The sequence below is a fragment of the Dromaius novaehollandiae genome, chromosome 4 (genome assembly GCF_036370855.1).
Source record: "Dromaius novaehollandiae isolate bDroNov1 chromosome 4, bDroNov1.hap1, whole genome shotgun sequence".
Lineage (NCBI taxonomy): Eukaryota > Metazoa > Chordata > Aves > Casuariiformes > Dromaiidae > Dromaius > Dromaius novaehollandiae.
In genome coordinates this window covers 15,927,089-15,942,597 of record NC_088101.1, presented here as the reverse complement: position 1 = coordinate 15,942,597, position 15,509 = coordinate 15,927,089, and the positions used below count along the sequence as shown (strand labels likewise).

At 42.2% G+C, this 15,509-nt stretch overlaps 1 protein-coding gene across 1 annotated transcript in view; it reads right to left on the bottom strand.

The window, feature by feature from the left end:
• Positions 1-15,509, bottom strand: part of GRID2 (glutamate ionotropic receptor delta type subunit 2) — a 716,389-nt gene that overhangs the window by 2,821 nt on the left and 698,059 nt on the right. Inside the window, exon 15 of the mRNA XM_064510476.1 lies at positions 3,948-4,188. Coding sequence (XP_064366546.1) covers positions 3,948-4,188 — 241 coding nt within the window. The remainder of the gene's footprint in view (positions 1-3,947; positions 4,189-15,509) is intronic.

Here is a 15,509-nt window from a genome sequence, read left to right as displayed (position 1 = left end):
CCCCGCCTGAAGCTGGACGGGCTCCAACAAACCGAGGGGAACTCTACCCTTAGCCCACATCTACCTTCAGACCCTGAAGCTGAACAGCAAAACTCAAAGGGCTCCCAGTGGCTTTCTATCACGAAAATTCAGGCTTGGAGCTAGGGGACAGGTGGTTTAGACGAGCAACGTCTGAGTAACGCTAAACTTCGTATCGTGAAAACAAACCATAATCTCAAATGTGGGATAATGCCGGTTCTTAAATGCCATAATGGTGACTAAATCCGAGTGTCGAAACGGGAGGCTCTAGGGGATCGGATAGCCCTATTCAGCAGCGTTAATTCTCTCAGGGCTTAAGGCCTAAAAAACGTATCAGATTAGTTTTTACCTTTATGATATAAAGTGTAATGGCATAAAGCTGAACTTCCAAACAAAAATCCAAGCACTGGTGACTCATTTACATCACAGAAAGAAGCACACCAGATAAATTTAAATTACAGTGCCAAAAGAGGGATTAATTCTCCCCTTACCTACAATGAAGCAATTCCATCGATCCTGATGGAATTACAGTGCTGTGGGTGAGAAGAGAACAAGGCTTGGGGTATTTATTTTAATAGATCATCACTCCCTCTTACCTCTGTCCTTTTTCCTCCCTACATCTCTCCCCACAGAGAGCTCAATTAAAGACGCTGTTTGTTATAATCAAGAATTTAAATGCAGGAAAGTTTAAAAAAAGAGGAGAAAGTTCTGGGTGACACAATAAATCACCTGCATCGTACACATATTTCTACTGAACTGCAAAGCTTAATTCAGTGTGGTCTTAAGTTTACGTGTACAAGGGCTATTCCCTCTGTCTAGGTAGCACAGCTCATTCAGAACAAAAATCGATTTCAGCTAACCTTCTCAAAATTTACCTTAATCTCTGTGAAATCTACTGGCTCTTCCAGGCCACTAGCAATAGCTCACACTCTAGGACCTCACAGAGGGTAATAAGGCGGCTGATAGATGCGCACTGGTGACTTCCAGACTTGATTACTCCAATTCAATGGCTGGCTTGATCCAGAGCTCATTGAATCAGTGGCAAAACTCCTAGTATACCAAATGGGCTTTACATCCCTCCTCTGTCTAGGGCCGAAGTCAAGCGCTCTGAAAAAGTCCACCTAGAACAGACTGCAGGAGTTCATCTGCTTAGCAAAACTGATCACCAAATGTTTGCACTGGTACCACACCGAATACAGAGCCCAGTTCGGGGGGGGGGACCGAGAGACTGGCTCCGCTCCGGGATTTTACCCTCCGAGGACAACCACATTGCACAACGAGACAAACCGGGGGGAAAGAGGCAGGAATCGGGGTTGCAGGACACTCACGCTGGAAACAAAGCTAACCCAGCGGCTTTGGCGTGTGAACTCGTCGTGGGAGAAAAAAAAATGCAGCGCTCATTCCTTTGACTTAGCTTTCTGTCTATAATTTATTCACATGTGGACATAGACATGGATGCACATAACAACCACACAGGTGACACCAAAACCAAACGCATTCACCAAACTCTCGCCTGTAAACTTTGGAGCTGCATTTGGATGCAGAAGCACTGGGGCCACATTGGAAACTACAGAAATAATACAGAGGCTCTGCTAGTGCAGGCAGCTCATGACCACGTCTGCAAGGGACAGTCCTAATTCATTTTCCTGTTACGGTTTTCCAATTTTGAAAAGCGTAAGAGCGCTTTGCAATTTAAAATGCCAATAAGGAAACAAACAGAATTTCATCACTTCTGAGCCTCTAGAAGTTATTTAAAAATATTCCTCCTTCTTCTCTTACTGAGATGCATTTGGGGCTAGGGTCAGACCAGTAAATATATATAAGCGGTGATATTCTCCCATGCTTAGCCCACAACCCAAGCTCCACCCAAGTGATACACCAAAATGAGACCCACTCACAGTAAGATTGTGCATATCTCCATTATATGATCTTTCCTCTTCTCTCTTGTGTGATCAGTAGTGCAATATTCAGCAGTTTTCACATTTAAATTATCATCAGGCTTCAGAGTCAACATCCCATTGAGATTACTGGGGCAGTTCATACTTCTCTCAGAGCTACTGTTTAAGGCTGTCTGCAGACTCAGGCAGACATCATTGAACGGATTACTTCTGGTACGCGACCGAAATGTTATCTTCGCAACCATAAGACAATTTTTTTCAGTATAAATGCTTGCATTCTGGAGCACAAGATGGCAGCCACCAGGAAAAAGGGTTGGCTTGCTGACCACAAACTGGCCCAATCTGACCCCCGATTCTGGACTAGTGGCCTGGAAGAGCCAATGGATTTCATGGAAGCTAAAATGAATTTTAAGAAAGTTAGTTAAGATGTATCTCTTTGCTGAATGACCCCCACATCCAAGACAGTGGGGACATTCAGCACATATGTCCATGTTAAACTCAGTTTTGAGCCAAGCTTTTCAATCGAGCTTTGAGATACAAATTTAAATGCTAAGCTAACAAATATACAACGAAGATCAAGGAGGCCAAATTATACCATTTGTGGAAAGTATACATTTGAATTTCTGTGCGCTTGAAAATTGAAATATGTAATTTTATAGTTATATAAAATGTCCGGGTTGGCATTTTTTTCCTTCGTTATTTAATTTTTACGTTTTGCACCAGATAAATATGAAGTTCTGAAAGTTTGTGCAAACAACAGTCCAGTAAATTTTAGGGTTTTTTAATAATTTGCCAGTTGAAACTATATGGTTCCCATTCCTGAGAAACCCAATTTAAAGACTAAAGATGTTTTTTGCTTTTAATAATGGTTCGGTCCCGATCTTTAACTAAAAAAGCTTGGGAATTAAAACAGGCAAGAAAAGATTAAAAATATTCTAACATCAGTGCCAATGCTGTCTAATTAGGTAGTGTAATTAATCCTGCCTGATTACACAGCATTAGATTAGCAGGAATAAACACAACGGAGAAACTGCAGAGAAGGTGAGACCACTGCACACAAATTAACAGCAATACCCCACAACAGGTGTCTAAGCTACACAGACAGAAAAGCTATAATTGACAGTGCTACATTATAGCTCATGTTTAAGTTCTGCTTTGGGTATCTGTGCCAAGCACATTTTAATTACATTTTTTTTTCTATGATTTCTCTAGTATTTTGTGGAGCTAAAGACTTAATTATGAAGGTAAGAAATTTGTTACAAGACTGCATAAGGCTCAGATGGCCGGTAAAGAGAGCGGGAGATTGCCAGGGTGAGGAAAGCACTGGGCATGCACATGTGGAACCAAGCTCATCTCTGGTGTAAGATGGCTGGTTTCTAGACCTTATGCAGCTGTTAAAAATTTCTCTGGCCAAGATTTTCTGAAACAAGTCTGTATTAGATTTCAGAAATAAGTCTGCCCTCAATCTGAAAAATCGTAAGTATGAAAAATCACAAGTACTCTCACTTCCATGGACTTCAGATTAAATACTGAAAACTGAAGTTCATGGAAGTCTCAGAACGTGAACATCTTTGAAAATCAGGACAAGCTTATTTAAGAAGCTAACTACAGATTTAAGGGCTAAACTTTGAAAATCTGTTTTGAAAGACACAGCCATTGAGCTTAGAGGATATATTTTGCACGAAGAAGCCAAGAAGCCTCTCAACTTATTGGTGAGAATTAGCTCTCACCAATAGGAATGATGTACTAAATACTGATGTATTAATAATGTATTATTCTACAAGTAACATTTGTGCTTTACTCAGAATAGTTACATATTTATACATCGCCAGTATATGCATTTTTTTTTCTTTCTAGCTTTTCTAAAAAGAATAGTTAAAAATATTTTGAGGAACAACAGTTACCTTAAAAATCAGGAAGCTAAGGAAACTTCTCTGAATTTGTTTCCCCTCCCTCTCTTATGCTATAAATTCAAGGCAGTGGTCTTTAGGGTGCACAAAAATTTTCCAGGAGAAATGAAGGGTCTAATACCTCTTTTGAAGGAACCCGGGAGCCTTTCCTTTTATTCCACCACGTTTCCAACATTGCAATGAAACAGGATAGGACAATCCCAGCAGCGAGGATACAGAAAACACCTGCAAAACTTTTTATGTCCAGGGCACCGCCTTTCTGTTTGGTATCCATGGAGGAGTAAAGGTCGCACTGGCCGTTCTTGGGCCACCACTTATGCTTCAGTATGTCCATGTCTCCGTTCTGCTGCAGCTCCAAGATCCTTGAGGAGAAAGCACAGAGCCAGGGGTTACACAGGGACAGCAGGGGTGGCCCCAAGAGCACGGGGTTGCCCAGATGTCGCTGGGCTCCAGGCCACCATCCCACGTGCCCGGCAAGACCAGGCGGCTGCTGGATCCAAACGGATGGGTTTAGCCGGGAAATGAGGCTTCCTTGCGGGAGCACGGGCTGCCTGCACAACCGTCAGCATACAGACAACCATGCTCCTCTCTAGATACACAAAAAAACACACGAGTCTTTCTCCTTCTTTTATGTCTCCCTAATGAAAATGCTTTACTTAATAGTGCTACATTTTTTTAACTGACTTTAGCTACAGACTACAGCAATCAACTTTTGTAGCGCAGGAGATGTTTGAAAAAAATTTTGCATTTTAGTAGACTGAAAAGAGACATTTGACCCCCAAAAAGAAAAATACAGTTCAGCTGTACCACAGGATACATGTTACCTTATCATAAACTCGTCCTTACCAGGTTGCATACTTGCTGCTTTGGAGAGAGAGCTCGCTCCCGAGCAGAAGCGCATGAGGGCGGCCAGCGAAGACGTGAGCTAATCTGATCACTTGTGCTCAGGGGGAACACATGATCTCCTGCTAAGTGATTTCCACAGGAAGGTTAGTTGTTGTGCAAGTCACTCGTCTTTGCAACCACATACCCAGCCCACTGCCTACGACTCACCGGGTGGCTTGCAAGGCTTACATATTTTGCTAGACTTCCTGAGAGAAGGGGGATGAAGAGTTTGAGGAACAAAAATTTTGTTTGGGAAAAGATTTTCATATCTGGTTCATTTGTTAATCCAACTAAATCCCCGAGGATAGATTTTTAAAAACATCCACAAGTGTCTAGAGTCGCAGCTGGGTGCATCAAGTTACTCAAAATAAAAAATTTGTTGATTACATTTTAAAAGAGTAAAATAAATACTTCCCCTCACGTAATAAATTTGTGTTTCATCTCAGTGTTGGAAGGCAAACAATCACTTCTGCAATCATTTGACACAGCATGCAAAAACTCCAAGTGCACACAAACCAGCAGAGGTCCGGGGTGTTACTACCCGAAGCTGTATCACATCGGAGCAGGCAGGAAAGCTCACGCACAGACTCACGGCTACCATAACTGCTCAGTGCAGTGCTCTGCGTGAATTCGGAGTAATACAGTATTAAGAAAAGGAGTTTAAAGGCACCTCGGAAGTACGGTACAACTGCTCTATCCACAGATTCTTCAATCTCCAATTCTACTTGTACGGGTAAGTATGCCGATTAAGTTGCTAAATTTGCTATGGCATGTATACTTATGCCGGGGTCCTGCTGGAAGCAGAAGGCTTCACTGTGCCGTAAGTGATGTGGGTGGCTTAAATCCCCGAGCAGCTCTGGAGTGAGTTTCCACGTCCCACCTAGGAGGACGTCTGGCGGCTGAGAGCCCGACCTGCTCAGAGGGGAACCGCTCGTCCACTTCCGCGCTGCACCGAAGGTAACGGCGCCTTTTCCAGGGCCCCGCGGGAATAAACTGGAGTCAAAAATGGGTGGTTTGGGAGATGTCAGGACTGTCATCTTTACAAAGCTTTGTAGTCATAAGAAGTGGGACGGATCCTGTGCGCTGCCTGCTGGCAGTACATTGATGAAGGTCCAGCCCTGGAGAGCGAAGAACAAGGTCAGACGTGCCTGGGCTGCACTGTGAATAGCCCGAAAAACACCACGAACTAGGGGAAACTTTATCTTGAAGCTTCCTAAGGAGGTAGGGATAAGACAAAGACAGGAAAACTCTCCTGATACCTATTACATCTATGGAAGAGGAGCTTTAGAGGGAAAAGGACCATACGAAAGATCGTTCTCATTACTGTCTACAGCTACCTGATGGGAGAGCGCAGAGAAGACAGAGGCAGGCCCTTCTCGGAGGTGCACGCTGACAGGATGAGAGGCAACGAGGACAAGTTGGAACATGAGAAATTCTAGTTAGATAAAAGGAAAAATGTTTGCACAATGAGGGAGGTCCAAGACTGGAAGAGGTTGCCCAGAGAAGTTGTGGGACCTCCCTCCTTGGCGATATTCAGGGCCGCACAGGACAAGGCCCTGAGCAACCTGACCGAACTGAACCTGCTTTGAGCAAAAAGTTGGGCTAGAGACCTTCATAGGTCCCTTCCCACCAAAACTACACTGTGACTCTACAACTGCAAACACTGTCCATACGCTGCTCTCTATTACGGCATACAGTGCTTACAGCCATAACTCACTGTAATTCTGGTTCTCGCTCCCTTCCCATCTCTCCCTAGGACTTGCACAAATATTTTGGCCCAAATATTCCAGTCTGTTACATTAGCAGGAGCAGCAGATACTCAGCATTTCTGACAAGCAAACGCCTTTTATATAAGTTCTTATAGACTGACTGAAGATCAATTTTCAACACCCAGCCTCAAACATTTGGCATACGTGTTTTTATATTCAGGAATTGCTAACCATCCACATAAGGCAGTAATGGACGACATTCTGGGGCTTATTTCGTTCAGCAGCAGCTCTAAGCCCTGAGCCGGGCTGTTTTCTCTCTTTTATTCAGTCAGTAATAGAATGAGCCATCCAAAATGATTGCTCTATTCTCATTAATTAAATGATTCTTCACTTGTCAGTATAATTCCTGATTACACAAGACATCTTTTCAACAATAGATATTTGCATAAGACACTGAACTTTAGCTTGTTCCTTAAAAGAGATTTATTCCTAATTGTATTCCTGGCAATTATTGGCAATTTTCTTTACGGATGTAACATATAAGTTCAATTGTTTAAATAAAAGCATTAAAAATGAAGCAGAAACCAGGGACAGTAATTATATGATTACATGGAAAAGCCTGAGAAATTGAAAGATTATAATGAAGCCTTGTAAAACTGCAGCTGAAAATAGATGTTGAGAGAGAAACTACATATCAAGAGAAATTATGGGAGCATGAATATCCAACTATACTAACTCCATACAGAGGAAAAGGGAGATCCCTGTTCTATTAGCCGTAGTAAATACTGTGTTTCTGAATTCAACCGTTCGTGGAACAAAAATAATAACCTACTAGCAAGGTTTAACCCTACCAAGATATTCCTAGTTATGGGAATTATTATTCTCTAACACATTTCCGAAAATGAAAATTGCATGTTTATTGAAATTCCATGAAAAATACAATTGGGAAGGAAGGTTTCTCGGAAGTAGGCAGCGTGCAGGCACTACTTGTGTGCTGCAGGAGCTTCCCACACGATGGCAGCCTGTCCAAAAAAATAGGTGCTCTTGCTGCAATTACTGCTGGGCGCACACGCACGTCCTAATCAGAAACCTGTTGCAAAGCAGACACTACAATCAGTTTGATATTGATTTTCAAATTTAATACTTGACTAAAATAATAATGCATTAACTAAATGCTGTGAATGATAAGGCCATACTAAATGCTATGACAATCTTCAGCAATTGCCACTTTTCATCAGTCCAAGCTTCTTACAACTGAACTTTTCCATGACAGTGTTGGTTCCCATGAGCCTGCAGTACCAGAACGCATGAACATATTGCAATGCACAAAGCAGTAGTAAGAGCAGTGGAAAATAATAAATAGGATGCATGATTTCCTGTTATTTTGAAATATCATAGTCTTAAAAAGCTTACAAAAGCAGCCCATATATTTTTTCTTTTTTAAAAATCAGATTTGTTTTAAAAATGTGAGCTTTGAAACTTGCTTATTGGTAGGGTGTGGGTCTTGATATATTTTTCTTTAGCAGGCAAATGGATACAGTAACGTTGTTCAAGGCAACGATGTAAAGTTATTAAACCACACAGCAGACGACAAAATGTCTGCATAGACTTTGACTAATTTAGCCTGAATTCATAGTAGTGCCAAGTGATGTCTCGTGGGTGTAAGCGTAGAAAACCAGGCTGCCTGTGGTTTCCAAATCTGACGCTGATTTGAACAAATCCTTTCCTACTGAATCAATGGGAACAAGGTTGGATTCATCTCACTAACTACATACGTCGCTGTTGGCAGCAAGCTGTAATTACTCCTCCAAGCCACCACAGAAAGAGATCAGCATGATAGCAAAGCACCACGAACGCTACAAAACTGAGCCATCTATGCCAATGCTACTCTTTGATCTCGCTGCTTCGTTCTTTCCGAGTTACAAGCAACGGGCAAGAGACGCGACAGGTCATTGACGATGAGGTCAGAAACGCCGACGGATGGTCCGAGATGCTGCAGGTCACCGCTTGGTGCCTTCCTGCGCCACGGCATGGTATCCAGAGGGAATTATTTGGTGCTTTCCATAGGCACTGAGAGAGGACGTTAAGAGGAAGAGTTGCTACCTTGGCTCTAATTTCCAGAATAAGACTGCCCCAAAGAAGAGGTACCAAAAAAAAAAAAAAAAAAAGGAGACAAAAAAAAAAAAGAAAAAAAAAGGGCGGGGGGAACACGTGCAAAAATTGCTGGGAAAATGACCAACCCTCCAGGGGCCTCCCAGCCCTTGCACGGGCTTCCAGGGAGCTCCTGGGTCACTTGCACGAGGCACCTTTGGGACCACTCCGCACCTACACATGGGGCCAGATGGTTAGAAGACCTCACGTAACTCCTGGTGGCTAGCGGAGAGTCAAACTCCTTGGGCAACAGAGCTCTAGCAGTGGGTGTTGAACTCTTCTAAATAAAATCTGGTGGTTAGTCTTTGTAGAATTAAGTTCTCCTCTTGGAAAAGAAGACATTACAAAATAAAACTAATTTGTGACCATCCTTAAGTTACCACAGAAGGCAGAGGACAGAATGACTATCAGAGCAGACAGACAGAAACCAAAGGGTTGCATATGATGTTCAAAGACTTGCCTTTGATGCTCTCTTGTGCGCACAAATATTGTCGCTCTCCAGGTGCCCAACAAGTCACCTTTGCATCATACTGCAACCACAAACTGTTAAAAAGCTGCTGAGGAGAGTGAAGGAATTCTCTTCTTATGTAGGTAGATATACGTGTATGATTTTGTCTTGCTCGAATCCATGGAATAAAGTCAAAGATAACTGTTTTGGGGGACTGGGACGGGAAAAAAAGCAGTGACAGAGATAAGGGATGGCCAGAAATAAAACTTGGAAGTCTTTAGGAAAGGTGATGGGAAAGTGTTCATTTAGAAATGGCTGCTTGCTTGGCATCAGCTATACTCCTGATTAGCCATCCCGAGACCTAAGCCTAGAACTAAAAGGGGCATCGGATCATTGAAGGATCCGGCCCAGAGATGAAGGAGGTGTGGGAAGGTGGTCGAGCAGACACAGACATCTGGGGGTGACGGAAAGAGGGGAGCAGCATCTGTGCCACTCCTGAATGGGCCGCGAAGATGCAACGAAAGCTTGCAAGAGGAACAAAACACCCAACAGCACATAGATCACTGCTGTTCCAACACCTCCTGTGACTACAGGTTTTGGTATCTGTAAACAAAAAGGTTGGTTTTGAAGAGACTGTTTTCCTGCTTTTTCTTTTTCTTTTTTTAGCTAGCATTTTAATAAGCTGTCAACTGTGGGCTTCATGAGAGGAAATTTTTCACAGAAGCCAAATGCAGCTTGCCAGATGAGACAAAGCTGCACTTCCTCTCCACCCATTCCCACCGCTTAACCCAGCAAAAGAGCACCCTTGGGGTCCTGCTGCAAAGCCTGTTCCCTGGCAAGGACCCCGAGCAGATCAAAACCCAGCTAACTGGTGCCCCACAAGGGAGGGCAGGCTGTTGTCTTCCAACCTGCCCACTGGCTGGAGAAAGGCAGCTCACAACACCAAGAATAAGCACCTCCCCTTCTAAATACGATAGAAGAAGCAGAAATAAAGCAGACCTGCTGTTCAGAATTAAGGATTTGCATATCAAACAATTGTAAAAAAGATAAAGCAGGTGACCTTCTGTTTTGCTCAGTGATAAACCATTGGCTCCAGAATATACTGCACTGATGACTTGGATCCTGTAAATCAGTATCACTTTGTTCGAATTGGTGAACTTACTTTGATTTAAATCTGCAAAACCTACGAGAACATTTTCCTCTTAAATACAAAATGTTAAACTCAAATGAAGTGGCACCTGCAGTAATAAGAAATGAGATATTAATGGTATTTATCATACAACTAGGGTGGAATTCCTTAAGGGCTGCTCTGTAATGGTTTTATTCAGGCCACATGGTTTTGCTGAATACTAGCAATTCAGAAATTTAGATGAAGAGATAAAGAGAGAAACACTATCTTCTGCTTACTTGTAGTATGGAAAGTGTTTGGTTGAACCAAACAGGCCTTTCACCATGCAGATCTTTCCGTCTGTCTCCTGCTAAGGAGAAAGTGAGGATAAAAGTACTAGTACCTAATTATAAAACGTAAGTGACAACAGAGCACCTACACACAGTCACATAAATATCAGGGGCTCATTAATCTCTGTGCTAATATGCTAAACACCAAATTAATTCGTTATGGTGAATCATGGTACACCACCAGACTTATTAAAGCAAAGAAACGTACTTTCAAGGTATATTGGCTCCTACGCACTACCGGTATTCCAGTGACATTTTAGATGGTTTCCTAAAGTCCTTGAAGAACAACAGTTACTAGACTTTATGGAAGTTCAGTACTGCACGGGCCATGCGAATGCCTCGGGGCTAATTCTCCTCTTGCTTTTGGTACCATAAATCCCAAATAACCCACTCCTCCCTCCGCTGGGAAAGCGGGACGGAGAGCACAGCGCAGCCTCCGAGAGCCGCTGCGCCCTGAGGAGAGGTGCGGGAGAGCAGCAAAGCCCACCTCCCGGCACCCAGCCGGGCCGGCTCGCCAAAACGGCTAAAGCATCCCTAACGTCCCCAGGTCAGCTGCGACCTTACGCATGATCACGGCGTAATGGAGATGAGACTGCAGCCTAAAACTGCACTTTCTTTAAATTGCCTCTTAAAATAATGCTTTGGCAACACCGAAGACTGTCATAAGTGACATTTTGAATATACAAGGCGACAGCATGATTAGATGCATTTAACTTGAGGACTTGACCCATAGCTCCCCCAAGACGGATGTAAGCAAATTAGTGGTTTTTTTTCAGAACTGGAAAAACTGATGATTTTGCATAGAATCGGCAACCCTCAGTGTCCACAGAGCTTCATATCCCTTTTTAGACAATTATTTTTCAGCACAGAAGGAAACTTCAGTCATTTTTTCCAAAGATAGCAGTACTATTCCCCATTGTGCGTCGCAGGAAAATTTTATAAAGCAATTTTGTTAAGCCTACCACTGTCGCTCCCAAGTCAGCAGGAACTTCACCATTACCTTACAGAGAGCAAAGGCCAACCCGGAGCACACTTGGGAACCCAACCCCCTGGTTAGGCTATCACAAAAATGGCATTTTTCTGCATACAAATCAGTACAGAATACTTGGATTGACCAAAAATGGAAAGCTTGGAAGGTGCCCTTTCAGTCACAGGCTACTTCTTAGAGGCCTTCTCCAAAAAAGTTCTCAAAAATATCTCTTCCTCCGGCGTCATGTATCAGCTATCTCCTGCCCGAGAAGTGCTGTGGGTAATAAGCTATGTAAAGAACTGCTCTGTGGTTAGCAGGAGGAAGCAAAGAGCTGGAAAAAATATTTTGGTTTGACTTTGTTATTGTTTTTTTCAATAGCGAGATAGTAACAAGCTTATTTGGGTCAATTACTATTTAACTTAAAGCAGTTCATTCTCAAATCCTTCAACACAATTAAAGTGATAAACTAAACTCCAAAAGTTTTCTTTTAGAAAACAATTGAATGAAATGTTAAAATTTTTCTCCATTTTTATTATTTTGGGCTGAAATTATTTTCCAGACTCATGAATTAACTTTGTTGATACTAAAATAGATTTACCAATTAATAAACTGTTTTTGCACCTTTTTCCATAGCTCTATTAATGATCCAGATGTGTTTCAGACCAGATCATCTCATACTTTCTTTTTAGGACTTTTTCTTTTTGGTGGGATGTTACTAATTAAGCCTTAAAATACACTATTGTTGGTATCATTTTATTATTTCTCTTGTATCTTTTTCTTTTTTCTTGTCCGTCTTTTCTTTTTTAATTTTTTTTGTGGAAAAATTAGATCAGAACGTAAGGAATCAACTCTAAGTAATCTGTTTAGCCATCTGCTGATGTCCTATGAAAAGGATAAATAAATGAGGAGTTCACTCAACATAACCTGCTACTGAATGAATACACAAGCCTCATCTGTGGCTCGCCAAGAAGCAACTACATGAAAAAATCAAATTACTAACATGATTAATCTTAAGAGTTGTGGTGAGTACTGCAAAATTAATTTTTATATGTTGTATATGTTTATACTACCTTTAAAAGTCAAGCACTCATTACAGCTATGACAATATGATCTTTCCTAACGGCAAAGTTGGGCTCAAATGCATTGATAACAGGCAGAATGAAAGCAAGCCAAAAAGACGCAGGAGAGCTGGAACAGGAAAGACAGTGAGTCCCAGAGCATGAGAGGACATAACTGCAATCAGAAAGAGAACACCTTGGGTGGTCTTTGAAAATGTCAGCAGCGTCCCTAAGCACACTGTGTTATTTGGTTATTGGGTGCAGGAGAAAAATCTTTCTTTTTAAGTGTAAGAATCTGGAAAGGATCATCTTTGCTCGGAGTCACGCTTCGGGCAGTGCAAAGCCTCATTCTTACACAAACTACCTCTGCTCTCATTTTTAGAAACAGAACACATATCAGTAGTATTAAGTCCTGTGAAGTGACAGTCCAGCACAGCCCATTTTTACAGTAAAAATTCATTTCATATTCTTTCGCTATTTACATAAGCAAAAATGACCAAACAGCTAGCCGATGAGTCTCTCAAAGTTTCTGAAATGGTTTGTTTGTCCACTGCTTTTTTTAAGCCTTTAAAAATAACAAACCAAAACTGCAAAATTTTCTTTTAGAAAATGTTTAAATGAATGATTTACAGGTCTTGATTTAAGTATCACCATTTGGATTACAAAGAGCACGCATCAAAAGAGCTTAGAGCTATCTCCAAGGTGAACAGAGCTGTTGATAAAACAGGAACAAGCTAGGCAGATAAATACAGAGTCTGATGATCAAACCAGGGTAATATTTTTCATGTCCGAAATTTGACATTTAAAAATATTTCACAGGCTTTTAGCTCGTGATTCTGGTTATAATAGTGAAAGCTTCTCAGATCCATTCCCATGCAGGATATTACACATATTTGGGTTTGGAATCAGTCCTTCTGAACTTGAACGCTGCACACGAATCAACCTTTAGAAATGGTTAATGTCATACCGAGGAGAACCCACTCCAGACCATCCTCTGGACAATGAAAGCAGAACAGTTTAAGGAATCCCTTACAACAGATTAGAGCTCCAAAATCTAATCCATTAATTTCATTTGTTCTCCCAAGCAAAAGGGTTTTGTGGAAAGTCCTTTTCTAGAGACAACCTCAAAATACACTATTTCTTTAGAGCATTTATCAAACCTTATTAACGAACGTTCTTCAAATCTGCACACAGAAGTATATTGGCTGTCTGCTGAAACCTAAGGAATTTCCACAATTCTGTCTAGGAAATTAATGAGAGTCCCTGCCAAATACAACGGCATAATGCTGTATAAGTAAACAACACAGTCTGCTATTGTAAGGATCATTTACTGGAGGCACGGAAGAGGGAATTCAACCATCCTCAAAAAAATTAATGAGATTTCTTGCACTAAATCTCCTTGCAGTTTGAGAAATTCTACTCTTGCTGTAGCTTCGGTCTAAACACGTGCATCAAATCACCCTTTCGACACGAGACAGGAACAAGTTACAAATAGAGTTGTCTGAGACGGGTGTCCATGGAAATACTGCCTAGGGCACCTCAGCAGGTCTGCTGCTAGCTCTGTGTGCTTTCTCCTCCAAGACATATCGGGTAAGTCTTCCTCACAGACACACGACATCATAAATTCCTCTTCCCCTGGCCTTGATGAGCATTCAGATCTTTTAACCTGCCCTGGATGTAGAAAGAAATGATGAAAAATAGCAAAGTGGTATAAGTTTGCAAGGAAAGAAACTGCCTGGCTGCCACGCTAAACTCAATCTGCGCACAGCGCTAACTGGTGTGTGTGTCACTGCCACCTGTCCTAATTGTGTTTCTCTTACGTGTGGGGAGATATGCTAGGAATTCATCTATTCCTTCTTAATGAGACTTAGCTATTAACTCCAGTAAGGCATCTACTCACCCCGGCGTGCCCCACTGCCGGCGCCACGTGTGTAGGTTTTCTGCCGAAAGGAGACGGAAGAACTTACCGACAGATTTTGAAGACAGGCCATCCTTCGGGGCCCTCACAGGACTACCACCAGTAGAAAGCGGTGAATAGGAACAGCACAACCCCCCTGCTAACTACTTACGGTTACAAAAATAAATAATTGATGTTTTATTGCCTGCCTTCCACTGCAGCGTGTGTCCTGAGGGGCTGGAGACTACTTTGCACGACATGAATAAGGGCTTTAAGCAGCACGGTGTTTACTCACCGGCTAACACTACGGGAGATTTCCATATTATAGAGAAGTGCCTTGATAAAAACCGAGTGCTATTCAATCTGGATAACAATCTGCAGAAGGACTGAGTGTTTATTCTGTTAATAAAGGCATCTCTCTGGTAATGCCACCGCTCTTCAAGAGGCGTAGCAAGCCAGCTCGTCTGTCTTCTTATCTGCCCAGCTCTGCATAATTAGCTCCGCCAGTCCCTCCTGCATTGCAGTAAGGGAGCACCGAACCTGCTCACGCACTTCACGGTATCTTTTGGCCTCTCAGTTTTCGTGCTTTGCAACAAGGCCGGGCAATGCAGACTCACCGTTACGCTCACTTCTGGAAGAGGCAGAGCAGAAGGGATTAGCAAGTGCATCTGAAACTTTTCATTTTACCTCGTACCTTTTTTTCAAATCTAGCCCCACATGATGTGCACAATCTTGATGCATGCCTGTTCTGTGCAAAACAAATTTTTAGGAGAGATATAGACAAAACAAAGCCATTGGCACAATTAAGTCTTTTGTCAGAAATTCCAGTCCTGACATAAACACCAGGAAATACTTGCTTTCCTTTGTAACTAACCCATCCACATCAGAACTGAGACTTTTGAGCAGAGTAAGCTATAGAAAGGTGCTAATATTCACACTACATCTCTCCCATGGATGGGCAGAAGACTTCCCATGCCAGGGCTTTCAGACAGAGGTGCTTCTCAGATCAGCAAAGCCTTACATGACTCAAAAAACATCATAGCTCAAAGGAAGAGAATGAAATGACCAAAATTCACAGCAACCAAAAATCCACCCAAATGCGTAAAT